Here is a 26,475-nt window from a genome sequence, read left to right on the forward strand (position 1 = left end):
CCCGAGTTACACCAGGAACACACAATCCCTCCATCGGTGCTCAGACTGTCTGCAATAGGCTGAGAGAGGCTGGACTGAGGGCATGTAGGCCTGTTGTAAGGCAGTTCCTCACCAGACATCACTGGCAACAACGTCGCCTATGGGCACAAACCCACCGTCGCTGGACCAGACAGGACTGGCAAAAAGGGCTCTTCACTGACGAGTCGCGGTTTTGTCTCACCAGGGGTGATGGTCGGATTCGCGTTTATCGTCGAAGAAATTAGCGTTACACTGAGGCCTGTACTCTGGAGCAGGATCGATTTGGAGGTGTAGGGTTCGTCATGCTCTGGGGCATTGTGTCACAGCATTATCGGACTGAGCTTGTTGTCAATCTCAACGCTGTGCGTTACAGGGAAGACATCCTCCTCTCTCATGTGGTACCCTTCCTGCATGCTCATCCTGACATGACCCTCCAGCATGACAATGCCACCAGCCATACTGCTCGTTCTGTGCGTGATTTCCTGCAAGACAGGAATGTCAGTATTCTGTCATGGCCAGCGAAGAGCCCGGATCTCAATCCCATTGAGCACATCTGGGACCTGTTGGATCGGAGGGTGAGGGCTAGGGCCATTCCCCCCGGAAATGTCCGGGAACTTGCAGGTGCCTTTGTGGAAGAGTGGGGTAACATCTCACAGAAATAACTGCCAAATCTGGTGCAGTCCATGAGGAGGAGATGCACTGCAGTACTTAGTGCAGCTGGTGGCCACACCAGATACTGACTGTTACTTTTGATGTTGACCCCCCCTTTGTTCAGGGACACATTATTCAATTTCTGTTAGTCACATGTCTGTGGAACTTGTTCAGTTTATGTCTCAGTTGTTGAATCTTATGTTCATACAAATATTTACACATGTTAAGTTTGCTGAAAATAAATGCAGTTGACTGTGAGAGGACGTTTCTTTTTTTGCTGAGTTTATATATGTACCTATCTACCTCATACCCTTGCACATTGACTCGTTACTGGTACCTTGTGTACATAGCCAAGTTATCGTTTCTCATTGTGTATTAATTCCTTGTGTTATTATTTTTCTATTTTTCTCTCTGCATTGATGGGCATTTCACTGTTAGTCTACACCTGTTGCTTAAGAAGCATGTGACAAATACAATTTCATTAAATGTTAATTAGTTAACATTAGAAAGTAAAAATTCTTCACTTTTCTACCAGGTGATACCCGCATGTGTTTTCTTTTGCCCTGTGTTTGATTTGTGAGCTTAAGCTTTTGTTAAACATGAAACAAAGTAGGCCCCTAGACTAATGAATATGCTATTTGTCTTCATCAAAACCATGTTTCTGTTGCATATTTCAGTCTGGAATCTACCTACGTTCTAACCTATTCTAAATGGCACACTAGCAGTTTGCAAAAAAATACTAAAATAGACGAGTCATCTATTATTCCAAAACTGCAGCTTGTGGTTGGAACACATAATTCCATACTTCAATCAAACAGTCCAGTTTGAATTTCTGATAAAGGTGGAATGATTTGGCAAGGAATGCTGCTTGTCTACAGTTTGGTTTGCGTATCCCATCAATTAGATTGGTTTTTATAGACAGTCATTTCTGTAGCCCTATAGAGCTTGTGTACGCAGCACCCATGCGTGTAGAGGGAGCGGTCAAATCGAAATTGAGTGAGAGACACGTAACGGAGGGAAAAGAGAATGTAGGGAGAAGTTGGCTAGGTTTCTTTTTTGTTGTGAGTCGGTAATGCACATAACAAATGGAAGGAACACGAGTCAATGTGAATTAACGGTTGTCTTCGGGACAAAATTTCACCTGCCCATTTTTGCACCAACGAAGCAGATTCCAGATGTCTTAAGACTCGTACACCGATTGCGTCCAACTGTAAATCACCTCATGTTTAAGCATTTTAATGCACGACCCCACTGAGCATTTCTCCTTAGCTAAGATAATCCATCCACCTGACAGGTATGGCATATCAAGAAGCTGATTAAGCAGCATGATAATTACATAGGTGCACCCTGTGCTGGGATCAATAAAAAGCCACTCTAAAATGTGTAGTTTTGTCACACAACACAATGCCACAAATGTCTCAAGTGTTGAGGGAGCGTGCAATTGGCATGCTGACTGCAGGAATGTCCACCAGAGCTGTTGCCAGATAATTGAATGTTCAGTTCTCTCCAACGTTGTTTTAGAGAATTTGGCAGTACGTCCAACCGGCCTCAAACACAGACCACGTGTAATCATGCCAGCCCAGCTTCTTCACCTTCGGGATCGTCTGAGTGGGGGTAGGGGGGTGCTGAGGAGTATTTATGTCTGTAATAAAGCCCTTTTGTGGGGAAAAACTCATTCTGATTGGCTGGGCCTGGCTCCCCAGTGGGTGGGCCTGTCTGACAAGTGGGTGGGCCTATGCCCTTCAAGGCATATCAAGAAGCTGATTAAACAGCATGATCATTACACAGGTCATTACGCACCCCTGCCCAGTCATATTAAATCCATAGATTGACTGATTTCCTTATATGAACTGTAACTCAGTAAAATATTTGAAATTGTTGCATGTGTAATTTTCCAAAACACTCACTTGTTGATATTTAGCTAACATTATAAAAGCAATATGAACTAGAGGAGACAATGGCCTGTGCTTAAATTGTATTTATTTTATTACAGATCATCGGTTTATATTGTGTTACTTTCGTCCCACCCTTCTCTCCTGTAACTTCTCTCAGGCTGACACCCAAGGCTAGCTAGCATGATACTTGATACCTGTGCTGCCATTTAGTCACTAGATAGGTTAAGAAAATTACATACTGTATGTTTCGAACCTTAAACAACTAAACCCAACTCTACAACTGAAAAACACTTCCAGTTCATTTTTTTTTAAACTTACATCGCTCGAAACCCCTTTTTGTTGATAACTCGGTGAAACATTGTCAGACTGGGCAGTTTTTTGCAGGGAGGTTTTCCTCCACATTAGGAACGTGTAACACTACATGACCAAAAGTATGTGGACATTATATGCTGTAGTGTTAAGATTTCCCTTCACTGGAACTAAATGGCCTAGCCCGAACCATGAAAAACAGCCCCAGACCATTATTCCTCCTCCACCAAACTTTACAGTTGGCACTATCCATTGGGGCAGGTAGTGTTCTCCTGGAATCCGCCAAACTCAGATTCGTCCATCAGAGCTGCCAGATGGTGAAGCATGATTCACCACTCCAGAGAAAGTGTTTCCACACCACTCCAGCCGACACTTGGCATTGCGAATGGTGATCTTAGGCTTGTGTGCGGCTGCTCAGCAATGGAAACCCATTTCATGAAGCTCCTGACAAACAGTTATTGTGCTGACGTTGCTTCCATAGGCCGTTTGGAACTCGGTAGTGAGTGTTGCAACCGTGGACAGACAATTCTTACGCCCTACGCGCTTCAGCACTCGGCGGTCCCATTCTGTGAGCTTGTGTGGCCTTCCACTTTGCGGCTGAGCAGTTGTTGCTCCTAGACATTTCCACTTCACAATAACGGCACTTACAGTTGACAGGGGCAGCTCTAATAGGGCAGAAATTAGACGAACTGACTTGCTGGAAAGGTGGCATCATATGATGGTGCCACATTGAAAGTCACTGAGCTCTTCAGTACGGCCATTCTACTGCCAATGTTTATCTATGGAGATTGCATGGCTGCGTGCTCGATTTTAAACACCTGTCAGCAATGGGTGTGGCTGAAATAGCCGAATCCACTAATTTAGAAGGGGTGTCCACATACCTTTCTATATATAGTGTCCTTTCATCCCGGGTCACCCTTATTTTATGACATTTTCTTATCGTTTTAATAGTAAAAATATATTTTTAAATCCTGTTTAAACGTAAAGAAAAATTATCCATTTGTCACATCCCTACAACCCATACACAAGCTGGCCTGGCCCAGTGTAGCTGAGCTGAGCCTGGGCCCAATGGATCAAAGGCAGGCCAGCCTAACTCCCTGAGTTCCTATCTGAGCACGCTCCGTAAGATGGCAAAGATGATGTGACAGGCTGTCAGTCAAAGAGCCAGCAGACACGTGGATGTATTTACCCCAGAGCTGATCCTCAGCCCAGATAGCACAACCAGCACTGATTACCAGCACTGATTACCAACCTATATATGGAAGATGAGGTAACCCATATAACCGCAACGAAAATAACCGTTCCAAAGGAAAATACAGTACAATACATGTAAAGAAGTATTTTGGGGTTCCACCACAGCTATGTTACTGGTTCTGAACTATTGAAGTCAGAGGCAGAATATTCCTTTCACAGAGGCTCACAGTAAGTTATTGTTAACTACACCTCAACAGTCACGACCAGGTAACACAAGGAAACACCAAGGTATGAAACTAAAGACAGTGAAATTTGGCTCATTTCTGGGGTAATGGAATCAGGGTATTTTGGACAGAATGAGTCCCTTCTGAACAAGAGCTGCTCCTGCTGGTGTTAATGGAGCAGATCCAGGGGGAGACGTGAAACAGCTAAATGGTAACTTAATAAAACACTGCCTTAAGAGGGATACAGATTACTCTGTGTGTGTGTGTCCTTGCGGGTACCAAAATCTAATTTCTCATTCACTTTGTTGTAGCATAATCTCTCTTTAGTGACTAATTGTCAAAGAGAAAAAGAGAGTTTCTTTAATCAGATAGAGGAGGAATTGATGGGGGAGATATTTTGCTCTTGTATGTAATAAGGTTAATGAGCTGAGTGTCCCAGGGAGACGGAGAGTTAACATGCAGGGATGCTTATTCAATCAGAGGAACCACAACCACCCGAGAGAGAGAAAGAGTACACAGCAGAGAAATATCACCCATAACAAACATTTAGCTCTGTTTGGGTCTATTTCACCACAGACACAACTTAGACCGGTTTTAAACTGAGCTTCCAGGTGAATGCCATTCACATCCACCTTGTGCTGTACGAAATGATGTGGTTTTGGGTTAAACACTATTGCTGTCGGTCTTCCATTACCAGACTTCATTGGGAGTGGACTAGCCAGCAAGTCTGCATCTTTTACAGATTCACTCATTTTCTGGGAGGAAAAAATATATATTTGTCATGTTTCAGAGTGTCAAATCTGTTTAAGTCTCCTCTAACTCAAGGGTGGGATTTTACTGGTTTGTTTTCATTTGTGTCTGTGTGTCTGCCCATTTCTTCCAACCCAGTACATTTTTATTAAAACCAGGCTAGCTATCACTTTGCTGTCCTTATAAATGTTCTTTTTTTTAATTTAACCTTTATTTAACTAGGCAAGTCAGTTAAGAACAAATTCTTATTTATAATGACGGCCTACACCGGCCAAACCCGGACGATGCTGGGCAATTGTGCATCGCCCTATGGGACTCCCAATCACAGCCGGTTGTGATACAGCCTGGATTCAAACCAGGGTGTCTGTATTGACGCCTCTGGCACTGAATGCCTTAGACCACTGCGCCGCTCGGGAGACCCAAAACCCCATAAACCAGGAGTGGCCACAGAGGTAGAATGGGCACACCAGACCGTCCTGTCTTATCCATCCAACATATAGCTTGTAAAGGGTTAACAACAGGCCTCATGTAAAGTGTGGAATGATCACACATTCAGAAACATGAGCAGAGAGGACAGCTCAAAATCACAACCTCCGAATAAATCCCTGTTCTGCTCAATTTCAGCCTCTAGGATGCCTTTGTTGACAAACAGGAAAATCAGAATCCCAGACGAGCCATCTCTCACAGAGGAGAGAGAATCTGTCTGTTATGTAGCATAGTGGGGTATCAGGTTAAGGCTGGTCCTTTCCTTGGGGAGCCCTGGAGAAGGCGTGTGTTCTAATATGGTTGATACAGTGTGGTAGTGTGCTCTGACTGCCTCTGCTCTGCGGCTTGCAGCGCATCCCTCTCAGTAGGGGCAGAGGAGCGGCTGAGTATAAACTGATATACTGTACAGACACCCCACTCTGCAAACGGAGCATTAGTCCTCACCATTGTTAACAGCAGGGTACAATGTGGTCACTATGATCAAACTTACGTAAATGTTCAGTAACATTATCCTCCTTCCACAGTTGACTGACACACAACCCCAACCCTTTGGCACCACTCACACCAAACCAGACCAGCTCTCTCTAACACATGCCTGATGACCAGAATACCCCCGAAAAGATCAGCTCAATCCTTTACAGGATACAAACATGGACCAGAACCAATAGCGATCATTTCAGGAATCATTTCCTTGAGGTGGCATGGTTCATATGAGAGGCGCTATGTCCTTTCAGTTGAACACTAATGTAACTGGAAACCATTCACTTATTATCTAGATTGTTGGGGATTATGTGGTGAGGCTGGGATCTGTGTGGTGGAGATGGTAATTGATTTAGTATGCGCTGAAATGGGACACCATCTCTCTGTGACCCTGGGTGTCTCTCTGCCACCCACCCCCCACTGTGCTCCTTACACCCCTTGTCTGCTAATCGATCCGTTTGGCACCCCTAACAGTGTGCCTGTGTGTGTGTGTGTGTGTGTGTGTGTGTGTGTGTGTGTGTGTGTGTGTGTGTGTGTGTGTGTGTGTGTGTGTGTGTGTGTGTGTGTGTGTGTGTGTGTCTGGTAAGCAGATGGTCTTGCTCGTCGCATGTCTGCCACACAGCGTTCGTGTTACGGAGAACGCTTTGTAGCTCCAGGCCCTAGTCTGAAAGACATTATCGCTGTCCATCAGAAATGTATTCCTGGCTTCCTCCAGTCCAACAAGACACTGGCGCTCCCCGGCCCCTCTCTCTCTCTGCATGCCAGCAGGGGCCACTGAGGTAATGTGATATCGATCTGTTTTATCCGATAAGCAATTTGCCTTTGATCAGCCCCAGAAACACTCAACAACTTTACACTTGGCCTTGCCATTATGGCCAGGGCCCCCAAAGACTGCTCTACTTCCTCAAACATTTCTCTTAAACTGGCCCATGTGAGAGTACCTGTATCACAGAACTTCACGCTCTGCCCTCGGCTCTACCACACACCACAATGATCCATACCTTAAAACTACCCTCACCATTTAACTTTTTCTGTGGAAACTATCCTCCTTAGGCCTTAAGAGAGGAGGAGATGAGGAGAGAAACTTGTCTCTGGGACAGACTGTACTATTATAACCAGGGGACCTCAGATATCAACATGACATCATGTCCCTACAGGCTGACAAAAACACAGAGACAAACAGACATAAATAAGTGGTCCTTCAGTGTTTTGCAGAGGTCTGCCAGATGTACATTTGAACTGCATGTTGTGACCAGAGACACTACTGCATACTTAACAACTGTCAAGACACTGGTCTCCAGCAGAGTACATTTCCCGTAGAATTATCCATCGTTTTCAGTCCAGAAGACACAGAGCCACTCCTCACTCTGGTCTGGACTCTCAGAGGGAAACTCAAGACATCTGCTTCACTGTCTTTATAATGACATACAGTACCATATCTTTACACACATCATGCAGAGGGATGGATCATGGGTGGAATGACTCAAACATTTTACTTCTCTTGTATCTTGCACAGAGGACACAGATTTTTTAAAACTAAACTACTAATTAATCTCTATGTTTAACCAATAACTGTAAAGTTCACCATTTTAATGTACGTAGGTTGAGCCAATCATACATTTGGAACCCTAAATGTTACAATTCCAGAAACGTAATCCAAAATATAAAATCTCACAAAGAACTTCTCTGTTTAGAGACACTAAATAGTTGAACTGGGTAATTCCATAAGTGACAATTTGCGAGCGTTAAACTATGACATTTGCTATGATGTCAGTAACACTCAGGCCACTGGGTTTTGTAAACATTTCTTTTGGCGTAAGCACCTTGGTCAACCCCAGGACTACCATATAACATCACTGCACACTGTAGAAAACTCAGTCACACTGACCAATTATCTATTTATGCTCATTTGCATTTACACCAGTTTTATGCCAAGATGAATCATCTGGTGAATTAATACTTAATTTTCTCTGGAGTCACCTGTAATGTCCCCACCCCCTTCCACTTTTCAATTTAGAATGGAAGGATTTCTGATTGGGACTTTCAGACATGGAGTTTGGTGGAGGAGGTCCCCTGGATGCCCATGACATCACCAGCAGTACTCTGGGGAGAAGTGTCCCACCCGCTCTGTCTGCCTGGAATAATGCTTGTGAATCAATCAACAGCTAAATTCCATGTTACTATGTGTTAGCCAAACAACATCCAAAATTAATGGGATGGCCATTCATTTCCTCATAAACAGGCCATACTATTAGCGCATTCAATGGAGCACTTCGATGGTTTTTCAATTCAAAGTGTGCTATAAATTCAATTATTAGAATTTATACATAACCTCTCCAAAATATTTTTTGCAATTCTGTGATGACCAGTGTCCAGTGAAACAGTGATTACCAGTGTCCAGTGAAACAGTGATTACCAGTGTCCAGTGAAACAGTGATTACCAGTGTCCAGTGAAACAGTGATTACCAGTGTCCAGTGAAACAGTGATTACCAGTGTCCAGTGAAACAGTGATTACCAGTGTGCAGTGATAACTGCTCCCGGGGGAAAAAACCTGCTGTGACAAAACCTTGCAAAGTATCCAGTGTGTTTATTGTTTATCAGGTAAATAAGTGAAGCTGTGATGTTCCTGTGAAGGGACACTGGTAAAACAAAGGATACCAGGCTTTAACTTAGTACCATCCAGAGAGGCTGTCAACATACAGGCCTTTAACCTCAGCTGGGGGCTTCCTTTAAGGAGATGATTGACAGGGAGAGATGCCACGTTAAAGGTTTATTTACAGAACTAGCAGCCACATGAACAAAACGACACCTAGTAGTGTACAGAGACAACACAAGTCTTTCATAAATGTCTTGTTTTTTTACACAGTTTGTCTTACAGAACATGATAAGTGTCCTTCCTTTTTAACTGTACTTAACAAAGCCAAATAGACATGCACTAGTCATGCCTCTGTCTTCCTCTACCCCAATTACCCCAATTAAAATCTCTACCCTAATTAAAATACGCCCACTACTGGTTCAGTTCATACAGCATCACTTGTAAGCCCACACTATGCATTCCCTGTATATTTCATGCATAATGCTACACTAACGAACACTTCAAAGCTGTTCTGGAAAGAACAGTATGTATGTCCAACAAATAACTCCTCAATGTGAGAGAACAAAATTAGCCTTGTTGAGGTTTTTTTTATGGGAATAACACACTTTTCCTAAACTTTCTTTACACAAGAAACAACAAAAGCTTGGGCAAGTGAGTTCTGGGCTATAGAAAGAGAGGACAGAGTTACAGCCAGTCAGGGTCAAGGGTCATCCCGCTGTATGCTTTCTTGGAGTGGTCTTCTCTCTCTTCTCTCCTTCCTCTTTTCTTTCTTTGAGGTGTCCCCTCCGCTCCCACCCCTCCCGCTGCATTCCCCCACAGCCCCGCTCTTTTGTTTATTCTATATAAATACAAACAGCCTCATCCATGTTCCACACACACACCAAATACACACACACACTCTTTATTTTGTGCCTTTGGAACCTATAGAGAGGGTGAGTAGAACTGAGCTAGCAATGAAATGGTTTCAGACTAAATCCTTACCTAAATAAGTAGGAATAGGCATTAGGTTAATAGATATTTAGTTATAGATAAATTAGCACATTATAAAAACAGTCAAAAGGCATTTGATTGCTTAATCATAGAGCCCTGATTAGGTAGATATGACTGGAAGATGGGACATAATTCATTAAATTGGATGGTGGTCAGTGGTAGTAGTGATGGTCGTGATAGTGATTGATGCACTAGTGATGTGTGTGCTTTGGATCTCAATGGCAGAAAAGCCCATGGAAAATCTTTTGTACTAAAAAGCTGCAAACACATTCTAGAGATTAAGGGGATTGGGGAAGGGAAATCACCATTGTTTGTTGGGAGCTACGTAGCCTGAGAGCATGTATGTGGCATGACTGGAGTGAGGATTCAATCTCACATACAGGGAAGACAAGAGGAGAACTGTCACGGCTGTCTGAAGGATCGGACCAAAATGCAGCGTGTTTGTAGTTCCACATTTTTATTTATTCGTGAAATGTAATGCAATACACTAAATAACTGAATATACAAAAACAACAAACCGTGACGCAGAGAGAAACAAACACTATTCAAAAGATAATAACCCACAAAACAGGAAGAGAAAAAAAAACGACTTAAATATGATCTCAAATCAGAGGCAACGAGGATCAGCTGCCTCCAATTGGAGATTAACCCAAACAACCCCAACATAGAAATATAAAAACTAGAACTTAAACATAGAAATAGAAAACATAGAAAAACACAAAACACCCCCTGTCACGCCCTGACCTACTCTACTATAGAAAATGACATCTTACTAGGGACAGGACGTGACAGTACCCCCCCCCCAAAGGTGCAGACTCCGAATGCAACAAACCAACAAAAAAACACCACAAAACAAAAGGGAGGGTAGGGAGGGTGATAATTGTCTATGGCGGCTCAAATGCAGTCCACATAACCTTAACCTCCAGCATAGGAGGCGGCTCCGGTTCTGGGCGTACTCCCCGCTCCACCCGCTGATCCCTCTGCTCTAGTACCACCGAACCGTGGATCTTCGGAGGAGGAACCGGACTGTAGATCATCGCTGGAGGTTCCGGGCTGCGGGCCGCCGTCTCAGGAGGTTCCGGGCTGCGGGCCGCCGTCTCAGGAGGTTCCGGGCTGCGGGCCCGCCGTCTCAGGAGGTTCCGGGCTGCGGGCCCGCCGTCTCAGGAGGTTCCGGGCTGCGGGCCCGCCGTCTCAGGAGGTTCCGGGCTGCGGGCCCGCCGTCTCAGGAGGTTCCGGGCTGCGGGCCCGCCGTCTCAGGAGGTTCCGGGCTGCGGGCCGCCGTCTCAGGAGGTTCCGGGCTGCGGGCCGCCGTCTCAGGAGGTTCCGGGCTGCGGGCCGCCGTCTCAGGAGGTTCCGGGCTGCGGGCCGTCTCAGGAGGTTCCGGACTGCGGGCCGTCTCAGGAGGTTCCGTGCCATGGATCATCACTGAAGGCTTCGTGCCATGGATCCTCTCTACAGGCTTCGGGCCATAGATCATCACTGGAGGCTTCATTCGTGGAGCTGGAATAGGTCTCACCGGACTAGGAAACGTCGCTGGGAGTCCTGGACTAGGGAACGTCTCTGGGAGTCCTGGACTAGGGAACGTCGCTGGAGGCTTCCTTCGTGGAGCTGGAATAGGTCTCACCGGACTGGGGAACGTCGCTGGGAGTTCTGGACTAGGGAACGTCCCTGGAGGCTCCGGACTGGAGAGCATCGCCGGAGGCCAGGTGCACAGAGCAGGCACAGGGTAGACTGGGTCATGGAGGCACACTGGAGATCTGGAGCTTATGGCTGGCACAACCCGTCCTGGCTGGATAACCTCCGTAGCCCGACAAGCGCGAGGCGTTGTGACAGGTCGCACAGGTTTGTATTGGCGAACTGGGGTTACCGTGCGTAGAGCTGGCACAGGATAACCAGGGCCGAGAAAACGCACCGGAGACCAGGAACACTGAGCAGGCATACTCCTTCCTGGCTGAATGCCACCTCTAGCACGGCACCTGTGAGGAGCTTGCACCGAGCGCACCGGGCTGTAGCTGCGCACTTGCGACACAGTGCGTATCTCAGCATAACTTGGTGCTTGCTCGGTCACTCGCCCCCCACGGTAAGCACAGGGAGTTGGCTCAGGTCTCCAACCTGACTCTGCCAATCTCCCCGTGTGCCCCCCCCCAAAAAAAAATTGGGGGCTGCCTCTCGCACTTGCCTCGCCGTTGGTATCGTGGCTCCTCTCGTCATCGCTCTGCTCTCGCTGCCTCCACCTGTTCCCATGGAAGGCGATCCCATCCAGCCTGGATCTCCTCCCATGTCCAGGATCCCTTGCCGTCCAGAACTTCCTCCCAGGTCCATTCTCTCCCACGCTGCTTGGTCCTTTTATGGTGGGTTATTCTGTCACGGCTGTCTGAAGGATCGGACCAAAATGCAGCGTGTTTGTAGTTCCACATTTGTATTTATTCGTGAAACGTAATGCAATACACTAAATAACTGAACATACAAAAACAACAAACCGTGACGCAGAGAGAAACAAACACTACTCAAAAGATAATAACCCACAAAACAGGAAGAGAAAAAAACCCTACTTAAATATGATCTCCAATCAGAGGCAACGAGGATCAGCTGCCTCCAATTGGAGATTAACCCAAACAAACCCAACATAGAAATATAAAAACTAGAACTTAAACATAGAAATAGAAAACATAGAAAAACACAAAACACCCCCTGTCACGCCCTGACCTACTCTACTATAGAAAATGACATCTTACTAGGGTCAGGACGTGACAAGAACAGGAAAGATAGGTGGGGAAAGACAGAGGAGAGAGAATAGGGAGGATAGGCGGGGAAAGACAGGGGAGAGAGAAAAGGAAGGCTAGGTGGAGAAAGACAGGGGAGAGAGAAAAGGAAGGATAGGTGGGGAAAGACGGGAGAGAGAAAAGGAAGGCTAGGTGGGGAAAGACAGGGGAGAGAGAAAAGGAAGGATAGGTGGGGAAAGACAGGGGAGAGAGAAAAGGAAGAATAGGTGGGGAAAGACAGTGGAGAGAACAGGAAAGATCAATGGGGAAAGACAGGGGAGAGAACAGGAAAGATCGGTGGGGAAAGACAGGGGAGAGTCTAAGTGGGAGAGAGGCAAGAGCCAAAAAGACAAGTAGAAGTAGAGAAATAAAAAGAAAGGGAGGGAGGGAGGGGTAGATGGAAGGAGTGTGTGACTGTGCCAGGTCTGTGCACTAGTCTGTTGGTAAGGAAACACACAGGAATGTGTAGCTCTCCAGTTCAAGGCGGTTTAATGAACATACACTCTGGGACACTGTTACCATTCTGGGCTCTGGGGAGCAGGCTAGCGGGCTGGTAGGGTGGATCTGGTAGACTGGATTGGTCGATCTCACACCGTTTTACAGTTTGTGACGTTCAATGACAGTTGATGAATTTAACCAAACTATTAGGACAATATAGTTGAAATTGTCCAAATGACCGGTTATGGAAGGCCTACTGACCTGTATGGCTGCGGATGTGAACCCTCAAAGTTCCATTGCTGGCAAACTTCTGTCCACAATATGGGCAGATCTTCTCCTTTTCCCCTGTGTGCGTCTGGTATGGAAAAGATCAGAAAACATATTGTTTGTATTTAGGAAAGACAATTGGAACATGAAGTGGTACAACTTTGCCTCATTACAGAGCACACAGTGATCACTGGTAGAGCATACCCATCACTTGGATACTATGAGCACTGCTAATACACTTGGATACTAAACAGAGAAGCTCTTAAAGTCCAGTTAAATGCCCCATGGTTATATACCATTTACAAAGTATTTTTAATAAAGTGTTGGATAAATGATCAAAGTTGTTTAATGTACTGTATATTGTCAACAACAACAAAAAAGACAAAGTCGACCGTATGCAGGGTGAATTCAAGGGTGGTCTTCTGACAAATATTTGATGTCAGTCATTTAACCAGAGACCCTGTTCAGCACTGGGAGCATCTACCCCACTGAAAAACCAGACCACACTGCTGCTAGACACTGGTGTTCATGGGAACTCTACAGCTCTCCAATGGGAACTCAAAAGGCTCTGAACTCTATAGGTTCTGAATTCAACAGGCTCTCCAATGGGAACTCTACAGCTCTCCAATGGGAACTCAACAGCTCTCCAATGGGAACTATACAGGCTCTGAATTCTACAGGCTCTCCAATGGGAACTCTATAGGCTCTGAACTCTACAGCTCTTCAATGAGAACTATACAGGCTCTGAACTCTACAGCTCTCCAATAAGAACTCTATAGGCTCTGAGCTCTACAGCTCTCCAATGAGAACTATACAGGCTCTGAACTCTACAGCTCTCCAATAAGAACTCTATAGGCTCTGAGCTCTACAGCTCTCCAATGGGAACTATACAGGCTCTCCAATAAGAACTATACAGGCTCTGAACTATACAGGCTCTCCAATGAGAACTATGCAGGCTCTGAACTCTACAGGCTCTCCAATGAGAACTATGCAGGCTCTGAACTCTACAGCTCTCCAATGAGAACTATACAGGCTCTCCAATGGGAACTATACAGGCTCTGAATTCTACAGGCTCTCCAATGGGAATTCTATAGGCTCTGAACTCTACAGCTCTCCAATGAGAACTATACAGGCTCTGAACTCTACAGCTCTCCAATAAGAACTCTATAGGCTCTGAGCTCTACAGCTCTCCAATGGGAACTCAAAAGGCTCTGAACTCTACAGGTCTCCAATTAAACTCTATAGGTTCTGAATTCAACAGGCTCTTCAATGGGAACTCTACAGGCTTTGAACTCTACAGGCTCTCCAATGAGAACTATACAGTGTCATGACGTTGGCCTGTGGGTAAGGTTTATGACCCCCCCCATAAATACCTTTCTCCCTTCCCCTCTCTTACTGACCCTACTGAAGGACTGCTGTCCTGTTAAATATAGAGAGTCTGGGAACATCAAACAAATGGGGAAAGGAACCATATTTTGGTAATAAAACCAGTTGGAAATATGCTTGATAACGTAATGAGTATGTATGTCAGTTCGCTTGTCATCTGAGACATTATGACTGATGACAGGACGACATAAACGGTACCTGAGAAAGTATACACTCTCTAGTTATCAGAGTAACATGGAATTGTTATGCAATTGAAATGTTTGATATTGAAATTGTTTGTTAGGAGATTAAATGTAATTTTAGCTTCCAAATGAGAGAATTGGGTTTTCATAAGGAAAGTGCCCTGCTTGATCAGTGGCCCACCCCTGTGAAGAGGAGGGGTTATAAACGATGAAACACATCCTTCCCCCCTCTCCACTATATAAGCCTTTGACGAAAAGATAACCAGGTGGTTCCAGTACGGGAGGTCTGCAGCCTCTACGTTAGAAGGACACACATGTCAACTAAGCCAACCTCGGCGTGAGCTATGGTACGAATGGTATGAACTTTGAGCTTATTCACTACAGAAGTGATACTTCCTAGCCGCTGTAGACGTGGGCTAGGAAAGGACGGACGACGGATCCAGTCTAACAGACGGACGAAGATACCACCACGTATCCAATTTACCACCAGAGACATTCTTAAGAGTTTACAGGAAGATCTGTTGGCCAACCCGGCCAGCATCTACGACCAATCTACCGAAGCGCAGCTCAGAGTAAATATTTATTGCATTTTCCTTTTCCAAATGGGCGGTAATTTAGAATGCATAAGATAATGTATTTACGATAGCCTAGCTGCTGTTTCTCTGTTCCTAAATCTTCCCGCTCTTTCATTCAAGCCCAACCCCCTTTCCTTTGTGTAACCAGCCATGATACAGGTTCCGTCCACCAGGACGTTTTCTGTATGACATCATTTGTATTCTGTGTATATGTAATTCTGTGTGATTAGTTTAGGTATTTAGTAAATAAATAATTAAACCCAATTTTGTTTTGCTGATTCAACTTGTTAGCCAGGGTTCGTGAAGATAGCCAAGAATTTACAACTTTCATTATGAGACTGAAAATAAGACAAGGGTTAATATTGACTGCTATCGATGTAAAATATTACAAAGTATTTTAAGAGTTTATTCGGAAGATAACGGCTCTATAAACGTTCTTCCGTGGTGCCCCGACTTTCTAGTTAATTACATTTACATGATTAGCTTAATCAGGTAATATTAATTACAGAGAAATAATTTTATAAGTTAGCATGTCATATCACTTAATCCGGCATAGCCAAAGACACGACAACAGGCTCTGAACTCTACAGCTCTCCAATGAGAACTATACAGGCTCTGAACTCTATAGGCTCTCCAATGAGAACTATGCAGGCTCTGAACTCTACAGGCTCTCCAATGAGAACTATACAGGCTCTGAACTGTACAGGCTCTCCAATGAGAACTATGTAGGCTCTGAACTCTACAGCTCTCCAATGAGAACTATACAGGCTCTCCAATGAGAACTATACAGGCTCTCCAATGAGAACTATACAGGCTCTGAACTGTACAGGCTCTCCAATGAGAACTATGCAGGCTCTGAACTCTACAGCTCTCCAATGAGAACTATACAGGCTCTCCAATGAGAACTATACAGGCTCTGAATTCTACAGGCTCTCCAATGAGAACTATACAAGCTCTGAACTCTATAGGCTCTCCAATGACAACTATACAGGCTCTGAACTCTATAGGCTCTCCAATGACAACTATACAGGCTCTCCAATAAGAACTCTACAGGCTCTCCAATGAGAACTATACAGGCTCTGAACTGTACAGGCTCTCCAATGAGAACTATACAGGCTCTGAACTCTACAGGCTCTCCAATGAGAACTATACAGGCTCTGAACTCTGCAGCTCTCCAATGAGAACTCTACAGGCTCTCCAATGAGAACTATACAGGCTCTGAACTCTACAGGCTCTCCAATGAGAACTATGCAGGCTCTGAACTCTACAGGCTCTCCAATGAGAACTATACAGGCTCCTAACTCTACAGGCTCTCCAATGAGAACTATACAGGCTCTGAACTCTACAATCAATAACTAAATCAATCAAATGTATTTACAAAGTCCTTCTTACATCAGCTGATGTCACAAAGTGCTGTACAGAAACCCAGCCTAAAACCCCAAACAGCAAGCAATGCAGGTGTAGAAGCACAGTGGCTAGGAAGAACTCCCTAGAAAGGCCAGAACCTAAGAAACCTAGAGAGGAACCTGGCTATGAGGGGTGGAGATTATAACATGGCCAAGATGTTAATAGATGACCAGCAGGGTCAAATAATAATACAGGCTCTCCAATGAGAATTCTACAGGCTCTACATGGGAACCCTACAGGCTGACTAGTGGTTTCATTGAAGTCTTTCTCCTGGAAGCTGGATTAAAGAATCCAAACAATGCAGGCCTCTCATTAGAGTCAAAGAGCCAGGAGGGTGAGGGGCAGGATGGAGACCAGATAGATCTGCTCTGCTTGCATTCCTCTCCTCCTCCCTCTCATCCTGCTTTCTCCCCTTGCTTCTCAAACACACTCAGGTCAGTCTTTTCTCTGAGCTCCAGACTGGGAGGCACTATATGTACGCACAAAGGAGAATGTGTACAAAGAGAGGAGCGTGCTGCACCCCCCCAGCAAGCCTAAATGTTCTCACCCTCTTTCTTTCCTCCTTCATTCTCCTTCACTCCCTCTCTTTCTTACTCTCTGCTGAAAGGTAGGTATGTTGTGAATTCTGCTGCTGGCCTGATGTCAATTCCACAGAATAAACACAAGTATAAGATGCTCAAATGCTGAGTGACAGTTTAAACAGCAGTACAACAATATAGACAGGAGTACCCCCTTTCTATCCTCCTCTTCTCTCCATCCCCCATCACCCCCTGCATCCCACGCCACCGGCGTTATGTTACATAAGCCCTTTCCTTCATTCTCCCTCTCTCACACACACGGACAGATGTCTTCCAGATGCCTCAATGTACAATTGTTTGGTTTGTTGTTTGTAGGACAAGGAGAAATATCACTGGTATTCTTACTTCCTAAAAGGCTTCATATAGTTTTCCCTATGGAACATAATGTTCCAAAACAAAACTTTTCAAGGTATTGGGGTTAGACGTAATCATTAAACCATCCTTGTAATATGGATGTGACATTAATAACTTGGCTGACACCGCTGTCATTTCTTCACACACAAAACAAAAATAATATACCGGTACTGCAGACCCCGGATGCACCTCACACAAATAACCCAAAATAACCCCCAAAACAAAATAAATCCCAAAACTACATGGGAGGGAAGGGAGGGTGGCCACTGTCACCGACGGTGCTCCTGCAACACCCCCCCTTTCCCCAATACTCCCCCCTCAGGAGGTGGCTCAGGAGCTGGACGCAGACCCCGCTCCACCCCTGGCTCACTCCACTCACATAACGTCTCTACAGCGATGTCCCTCTCCGTCAACCCCGGACTGTATGGCGACTCTGGGAGCTCCGGACCGTAGGGCGACTCTGGGAGCTCCGGACCGTAGGGCGACTCTGGGAGCTCCGGACCGTAGGGCGACTCTGGGAGCTCCGGACCGTAGGGCGTCTCTCCTGGTTGCGGACAGTGGGCCGTCTCTCCTGGTTGCGGACAGTGGGCCGTCTCTCCTGGTTGCCGGACAGTCTGGACGAGGCACTGTTGCCGGACACTCTGGACGAGGCACTGTTGCCGGACACTCTGGACGAGGCACTGTTGCCGGACACTCTGGACGAGGCACTGTTGCCGGAAACTCTGGACGAGGCACTGTTGCCGGACACTCTGGACGAGGCACTGTTGCCGGACACTCTGGACGAGGCACTGTTGCCGGACACTCTGGACGAGGCACTGTTGCCGGAAACTCTGGACGAGGCACTGTTGCCGGACACTCTGGACGAGGTACTTTCGTCGGAAGCTCGGGACTGGGCTGACGCACTGAAAGCCTGATGCGTGGGGCTGGTAGTGGATGTACCATACTGGGGACATGCACCTCAGGGCTAGTGCCGGGAGCAGGAACAGGACCAGTTGGACTGGGCTGACGCACTGGAAGCCTGGTGCTGGTTTAGGAGACGCCAGACTACGCACCTCAGGGTCAGCACGAGAAGCAGGAACTGGATACACCGGGACATGGGTAAGCACTGGAGGTCTGGAGCGCACCTCTTGCACAACCCGTCCTGGCTGGATGGAAATAGCAGCCCTGCACGAGCGGAGTGCTGGTACAGGGCGAACTGGGCTGTGAAGAGGCCTGATGGTTGCCGTGCATAGCAGGCGTAGGGTAGCCTGGGCCTAGGAGGCGCACTGGTGGCCAGATGCGCTGAGCAGGCATCCTCCTTCCAGGCTGGATGCCCACTCCAGCACGGCACCTGCGAGGGGCTGGGATCGCTCGAACCGGATTGTGCGTGCGCATGGGCGAGATCGTGCGCACTACCGCATACTCCGGCGCTCTCCACTCCAAATGCTTCCCATAATAAGCACGGGGAGCTGGCTTAGGGCTCACCCTTGGCCCAGCTAAACTACCCGTGTGCCCCCCAAATTTTTTTATTGGGGGTGCCTCTCGTGCTTCCCCATCGGCGCGTACAAAGCTTCATACCGGCGCCGCTCCACCTTGGCTGCCTCTATCTCCTCCGGTGGGCGACCTGGTGCCATGGTCCAGCCCCGTCCAGAATTTCCTCCATGTCCATGATTTCACTGGGCTCTGTTGCAGCTCCCTCCTCCGCTGCTTGGTCCGTGTTTGGTGGGAGATTCTGTCACGGGTGTCGTAGGGTGTAGACCAAAACACAGCGGGAAAATGTATACTCATCTTCTTTTTATTGAGTGAAGAAGGAAAACACATACAACGTATACAAAAACAAACGAACTAGACAGTCTCGTCAGGCATAACGCAAAACAAGAAACAATCTCCCACAAAATCCCATGACAAACAAACTCCTAATTATAGGACCTTCAATCAGAGGCAACGATAACCAGCTGCCTCCAATTGAAGGTCCAACCCCAATTAACTAAACAAAGAACTACAATAGACTAGACAGAACATAGAAATACATTAACATAGAACATAGACTAACAAACCCCAAACCACATAAACCAAACACCCCTCTACCTAAATACATAGCCCGAACCACATAAAACAAACACCCCCTGCCACGTCCTGATCAAATTACAATAACAAATAACCCCTATTACTGATCAGGACGTGACAGATGGCACAAGCGGGGAGCCCAGCGTGTTGCAGTAGTCCAGACGGGAGATGACAAGTGCCTGGATTAGGACCTGCGTCACTTCCTGTGTGAGGAAAGGTTGTACTCTACGGATGTTGTACCTGCAGGAGCGAGTCACTGCTTTGATGTTTACAGAGAACGACAGGGTGTTGTCCAGGGCCACGCCAAGGATCTTTGCACTCTGGAAGGGTGACACTGTGGAGTTGTCAACTGTGATGGAGAGGTCTTTGAGCTGGCAGGTCCTTTCCCAGAAAGAAGAGCAGCTCCGTCTTGTCGAGGTTGAGCTTGAGGTGGTGGGCCGACATTCAAGTTGAATATCTGCCAGGCACGCAGGGATGCGTGTCGTCACCTGGGTGTCAGAAGGGGGAAGGAGAAAAGTAGTTGAGTGTCATCCGCATAGCAGTGATAGGAGAGACCATGTGAGGATATGACAGAGCCGAGGGACTTGGTGTAGAGAGAGAAAAGGAAATGACCAAGAGCCCTGGGGGACACCAGTAGTGAGGAGACTACGTGGTGCAGACACAGATCCTCTCCATGTCACCTGGTAGGAGCAGCCTGCCAGGTAGGATGCAATCCAAGAGTGTGCAGAGCCTGAGACGCCCAGCCCTGAGGGTGGAGAGGAGGATCTGATGGTTCACAGAGCGAGAAAACACATGCTCCATGTAGGGGAGACAGGGGGCAAATGTTAAACCTTGAATTTCTCCACAGAAACAAGCTAGAGTGATGAAAGTCTATCATTACATGCCATTCAGGTTCTCTCCCTGCTCTCACTATGTGCACCTTTATCAGCAAATGTTTGTTTTAGTTTTTTCGACCAGCTGTATTTTTCTTTTACTGTCCTGAGCATTAATGTTCAAGAATTCAAACTAGCATAATTTGTATCACTATACTGTATGTTGACTAAACATTGACATGATTGACATGTGTCACTATTGTTGTCTCTTGCTAGGCACATGAGGTGTTGTCATGGCTGCTGGGTTGGGGGCAATTGTAACGCAGTGTTAAAATGAACCTGAGCCAAGCAGCCAAATTATGCTTTTTACATTTTTTTTTACTTAGGATTGTATGAATTACACATTCATTATACAAAAACTAACTTTAGCCTTGGGTTCCTGTAGAGTGCCAAAGAAGTTGTAAACAGATATCACTGAGCACCATCAAACTATTCAAATGTTTTGAGAGGAACCCAATGGCCATGCACAAACAGGGGTGTTACTGTAAATATTGGTTACGTAAATAGAAATAATAATATTTCTTGCAAAATCATTACATATGTCTATGATAATTCATAAACATGAATGTTTTTGAAGTGAAGTGATTTTTGGGGTTTATTTTTTAGGTGTTACATTTGGCCCCAGCCCTTGGCAAGGGGCAAATGTAACGTCTGGACTTTTCAGATTAAAATCTACTATTGTTATCTGACTGCTTCATGTACAGACCTATAAAGAGTATGAACGATTAGGAGACATATGTATGTTTCTTATATCAAAAAATGACTGGCCTAAAATACAAAACATTTTACAATTGTCCCCGGTCTCCCCTATACACAACTCTGACTTCAAGAATAATGTTTACGCCAATTGCAGGATGTTCTGAGAGGAAGACTAAACTAGGGCTGCCAGAGAAACACATCATTACTGTTGATGTTCAGATCAACCTGTCAGTGGAGGACACTCCGACAGCACCTGGAGGAAAAGAAACTCAGATGACAGGAACAAGACAATCCTTACTCTCCTGTCATGAGCAGAATAGAAAATGGAGGATAAAGACTGTGCTCTCTACAGTGTAGTACAACACAGTGCACCATGTACTCAGTGTCTTTCCCGTCTGAAACGGCACCCTATTTCCTATATAGTGCACTACTTTTGACCAGGGCCTGGCCAAAAGTAGTGCACTATATAGGACAAAGGGTGCCATTTGGGACACCCAGTGTTCAGTCCCAGCCAGGTCTCTTGGGCTCAGCCACCTGTCTTTAATCACTGCCAGAGCAGAGCTCTCTCTCAGAAGTCCACAGTTTCTGAACATCGGCCGACCGGAGAGAGACAACTCATGTGCCTGTCTGTCTTCAGTCCTACTGTACTAAGGCCATATTATGTTTTAGTCTTTCTGTGGCAAGAAACAGTTCTTAAAGCGGACAATGTTATATTGAGGCTGGTAATCTGCTCTGGGATCTGTCCTGTGCTTTGAAACCCTGTGGAGCTAATGGACTAAATGCCATGTGTCATTTACAAACAGAGACCGGATGATTCCTGGGCTGCATGGGGAACAACGGTGGAGGATGACTATATACTGTAGCCTAGTTCCTAAGAGAGATAACAAGAACAGCAATCTCAATTTCCTATACTTTCATTTAACTTTTGAAGGACATTCATACATATAATTCTTTTTTTTTTTTAAGCGCGCACACACACACACACACACACAGAGGATAATTATTTGAAAGAGGATTTTCTCTGGGAAAGATTGACAATGTCTGGACTGCTCTACAGTGTGTCAGACTGGCTGTGATTGCTGAACTCACCTTCTTGTGGCTCTTGAGAACAGAGGGGGTGACGAAGGCCTTCTCACACAGGTCACACTTGTACTTCTTGTGTCCGTCGTGCACCACCTGGATGTGCACGTTGAGCGTGTCTTTTCTCTTGAAGGTGGCATCACATTGGTCACACTTAAATGTCCTCTCACCTGGAGAAGTGACAAAAGATGACAGTAAAGAAAGAGACACTTTCCAATAGTCTCTTTTCTGCACCCTCTTATTTTCTAGGGAGAAGAAAGAGATGGATCCATTATTCTGCTTCTAAAAGCAGAACTATCCCTCACAGTAGGACTGAGAACTATTTCTACAGGATAATTGTATGGGCTAAAGAACACTGTGTGTTACGCTGCTGCTCCCCACAATGTTATTTTCAAATGTTCTGGACAGTACTTATTTGTTTACCTTTTTCTAAAATGACACTCATTTTGAATCCTTCCCTAGTAACACAGATTGCAGGAGAGGACAGAAACAGACGGACGCTGAACATACACAGCTGCCTGCTCTTTGAATGGGTCTCTTATTTAACAGCAATAAAATACAAAAAATAGCAACCAGCACTTAAATGATTCATTCATTTAAAAACGTAAAAAACACCAGACATCACTCTGACATTAAACAAAAGCAGAACTCTCAGCTGTTCCCAACCAGAGCCATATAAACTACAGCATGATGTTATTCCTCACGCCTTAACTCAGTGACTCCATACAACAGATGCTATTGTTGAGAAGTGCTTTACAGGGGGATCAGTGGTTTGGATAGTGTGTGTTTGCTTGGCAGGGTGAGCATTGGCTCCAGACGTGTGTTAATTCTCCCATTACGAACAACGAACATGATGGTCAGAACAATAAAGTGGGACACAAGTAGACGCCTGTGTCCATTAACGCTCTAGTGGTCCAATAAAAACCTTCCCTCCATGAATATTCATGTCAGGGATTCCTTTAAATACTGGCTTCATTAATGCTGAGGTTTTAAGTCATTCACAAACATGATTGATTATGAGAAGAGATGAAGGGCTATTGTTCATTCAATAAAGCCTTCAGAAACACGTGGACACACACGGATACTCAAACACACACACACACTGAGGGCTTACGACTGAGTGACATTTGACCCTACTTAAAGGTGTAATCTTTATTTCAAGTGAAAATGATATGATAGCTGTTCTTCATAAGTGGACAGAGACATCACATAAACACACAAACAAATACACAGAGATTTAGTCTCTTTCTCTCCGTATACCGTAATTTCCGGACTATTAAGCGCACCTGAATATAAGCCGCACCCAATGAATTTAAAAAAAAAAAATTCTTTTGAACATAAATAAGCCGCAGGTGCCTACCGGTACATTGAAACAAATTAACTTTACACAGGCTTTAACGAAACACGGCTTGTAACAAAAATAAATAGGCTTTAACGAAACACGGCTTGTAACAAAAAATAAAAAATTAGCAGTAAGCTTTAGTTGTCTTTTTGCACTGAGTCAATTCCTCACGCTGCTGTTTCCAACGTCTTATCATCGACTCATTAAGACCAAGCTCCCATGCAGCAGCTCTATTTCCTTTTCCAACAACCAGATCAATCGCCTTCAACTTGAAAGCTGCATCATATGCATTTCTCCGTGTCTTTGCCATGATGAGGGTGACAAAATGACTACCGTAAACAGAATGATGGGAAATTTGAGAGCGCTCGATTTAATCTAAACAGTAAACAAAAAAGTAATTTGACCTTAACCCGTTCGGCAATTTCATTGGTCTAATGAAAGCTTCATGCCGCCAAAAAACTGAGCACGTCACAGAATGTGTTTTTTTGGAGAAAAGAAAATTGAAAGCGGGAAAAATCCATATATTAGCCGCGTCATTGTTTAAGCCGCGAAGGTTCAAAGCGTGGGAAAAAAGTTGCGGCTTATAGTCGGGAATTTACGGTATATACTGAACAAAAATATAAACAACATGTGATGTGTTGATCCTATGTTTCATGAGCTGAAGTAAAAGATCCCAGAAATGTTCCATATGCACAAAAAGCTTATTTCTCTCAAATGTTGTTTACAAATTTGTTTACGTCCCTGTTAGTGAGCATTTCTCCTTTGCCAAGATAATCCACCTGACAGGTGTGGCATATCAATATGCTAATAAAACAGCATGATCATTACACAGGTGCGCACCTTGTGCTGGGGACAATAAAAGGCCATTCTAAAATGTGCAATTTTGTCACACAACACAATAGCGTGCAATTGGCATGCTGACTGCAGGACTGTCCACCAGGGATGTTGCCAGATCATTTAATGTTCATTTCTCTACCATAAACCGTCTCTAACATTGTTTAATAGAATTTGGCAGTATGTCGAACTGGCCTCATAACCACATGTAACCATGCCAGCCCAGGACCTCCATGTCCGGCTTCTTCACCTGCGGGATCATCTGAGACCAGCCACCTGGACAGCTGATGAAACCGAGTATTTCTGTCTGTAATAAAGGCCTTTTGTGGGGAAAAACGAATTCTGATTGGCTGGGCCTGGCTCCCCAGACTTTACCATACTTTCTTCCCACATGCTGTTTCTCTTATTCTCTTCACACACACACACACACACACACACACACACACACACACACACACACACACACACACACACACACACACACGCACGCACGCACGCACGCACGCACGCACGCACGCACGCACACACGATACATAATACCAGTCTCAGCCTCATGGCCCAGTATCCTAGTGATTTGTGTGAATAGTGATCTGTCTCCAGAGACACAAGCAGGAAATGCCTTGAGCTTCACAATCTCTGTGTCATCAGTCTAGACTGGGAGACCATGCAGGACTCCATCCTGCCAAGACCAACTGTCTGTAGGGCTCCTCAGTCCTCAATGACCACTGTGTCTGTCTGGCTATGACACTCAGGACTAGGAGGACCACTGTGTCTGTCTGGCTATGACACTCAGGACTAGGAGGACCACTGTGTCTGTCTGGCTATGACACTCAGGACTAGGAGGACCACTGTGTCTGTCTGGCTATGACACTCAGGACTAGGAGGACCACTGTGTCTGTCTGTCTGGCTATGACACTCAGGACTAGGAGGACCACTGTGTCTGTCTGTCTGGCTATGACACTCAGGACTAGGAGGACCACTGTGTCTGTCTGTCTGTGTCTGTCTGTCTGTCTGTCTGTCTGTCTGTCTGTCTGTCTGTCTGTCTGTCTGTCTGTCTGTCTGTCTGTCTGTCTGTCTGTCTGTCTGTCTGTCTGTCTGTCTGTCTGTCTGTCTGTGACACTCAGGACTAGGAGGACCACTGTGTCCGTCCGTCCGTCCGTTTGTCCGTACAGTCTCACACAGAGATACACACACAAACAAACTCATACTTACTGTTGTGGATGAGCAGGTGGCGCTGTAAAGAGAAGGGGGTGCGGAACAGGGCCTTGCACTCCTCACACTGGAACGGCCTCTCCTCTGAGTGAGTCTGGAGAAAGAACAGGACAGCATTTACGGTTAAGGTACACAGCATCACTGAAAACTACCTCTGACTACCCCTCTCTACATATCTTGGTATAAACATACCAGTTAGCTGACCATCAAAACATACACCTTCTTTCCTTTCTATTTAATTGACTAATATAGAGTAAATAAGTATTTAATGATGCAGTCAGTTCGTGAGAACAGCTAACAGAGCTAATGTGTGGCCCTGACACCCCCTAAATACACTGCATTTGGAAAGTATTCAGACCCCTTGATTTTTTCCAAATTTTGGTACATTATAGCCTTATTCTAAAATTGATGAAATTATTTTTTCCCTCATCCCTCACATAATACCCCATAATGACAAAGCAATTTTTTTGCAAATGTAACACAAATAAAAAACGGAAATATCGAATTTACAGAAGTATTCAGACCCTTTACTCATCCTTTGTTAAAGCACCTTTGTCAGTGATTACAGCCTTGAGTCTTCTTGGGTATGATGCTACAAGCTTGGTACACCTGTATTTGGGAAGTTTCCCCCATTCTTATCTGCAGATCCTCTCTAGCTCTGTCAGGTTGGATGGGGAGAGTAATTTTCAGGTCTCTTCAGAGATGTTCGATCAGGTTCAAGTCCGGGCTCTGGCTGGGCCACTCAAGGACATTCAGAAACTTGTCCCGAAGCCACTCCTGTGTTGTCTTGGCTGTGTGCTTAGGGTTGTTGTCATGTTGGAAGGTGAATCTTCACCCCAGTCTGAGG

The 26,475-nt window shown here is 45.5% G+C and overlaps 1 protein-coding gene across 1 annotated transcript in view; it reads right to left on the reverse strand.

The window, feature by feature from the left end:
• Positions 1–26,475, reverse strand: part of LOC106560247 (PR domain zinc finger protein 5) — a 50,945-nt gene that overhangs the window by 11,119 nt on the left and 13,351 nt on the right. The window contains exons 11-13 of the mRNA XM_014122908.3: positions 25,629–25,722; positions 22,250–22,410; positions 13,056–13,149 (exon numbers count right to left, since the gene is read on the reverse strand). Of these exons, the coding sequence (XP_013978383.1) occupies positions 13,056–13,149; positions 22,250–22,410; positions 25,629–25,722 (349 nt within the window). The remainder of the gene's footprint in view (positions 1–13,055; positions 13,150–22,249; positions 22,411–25,628; positions 25,723–26,475) is intronic.

Source organism: Salmo salar, chromosome 10 (assembly GCF_965601325.2).
Source record: "Salmo salar chromosome 10, fSalSal1, whole genome shotgun sequence".
NCBI lineage: Eukaryota > Metazoa > Chordata > Actinopteri > Salmoniformes > Salmonidae > Salmo > Salmo salar.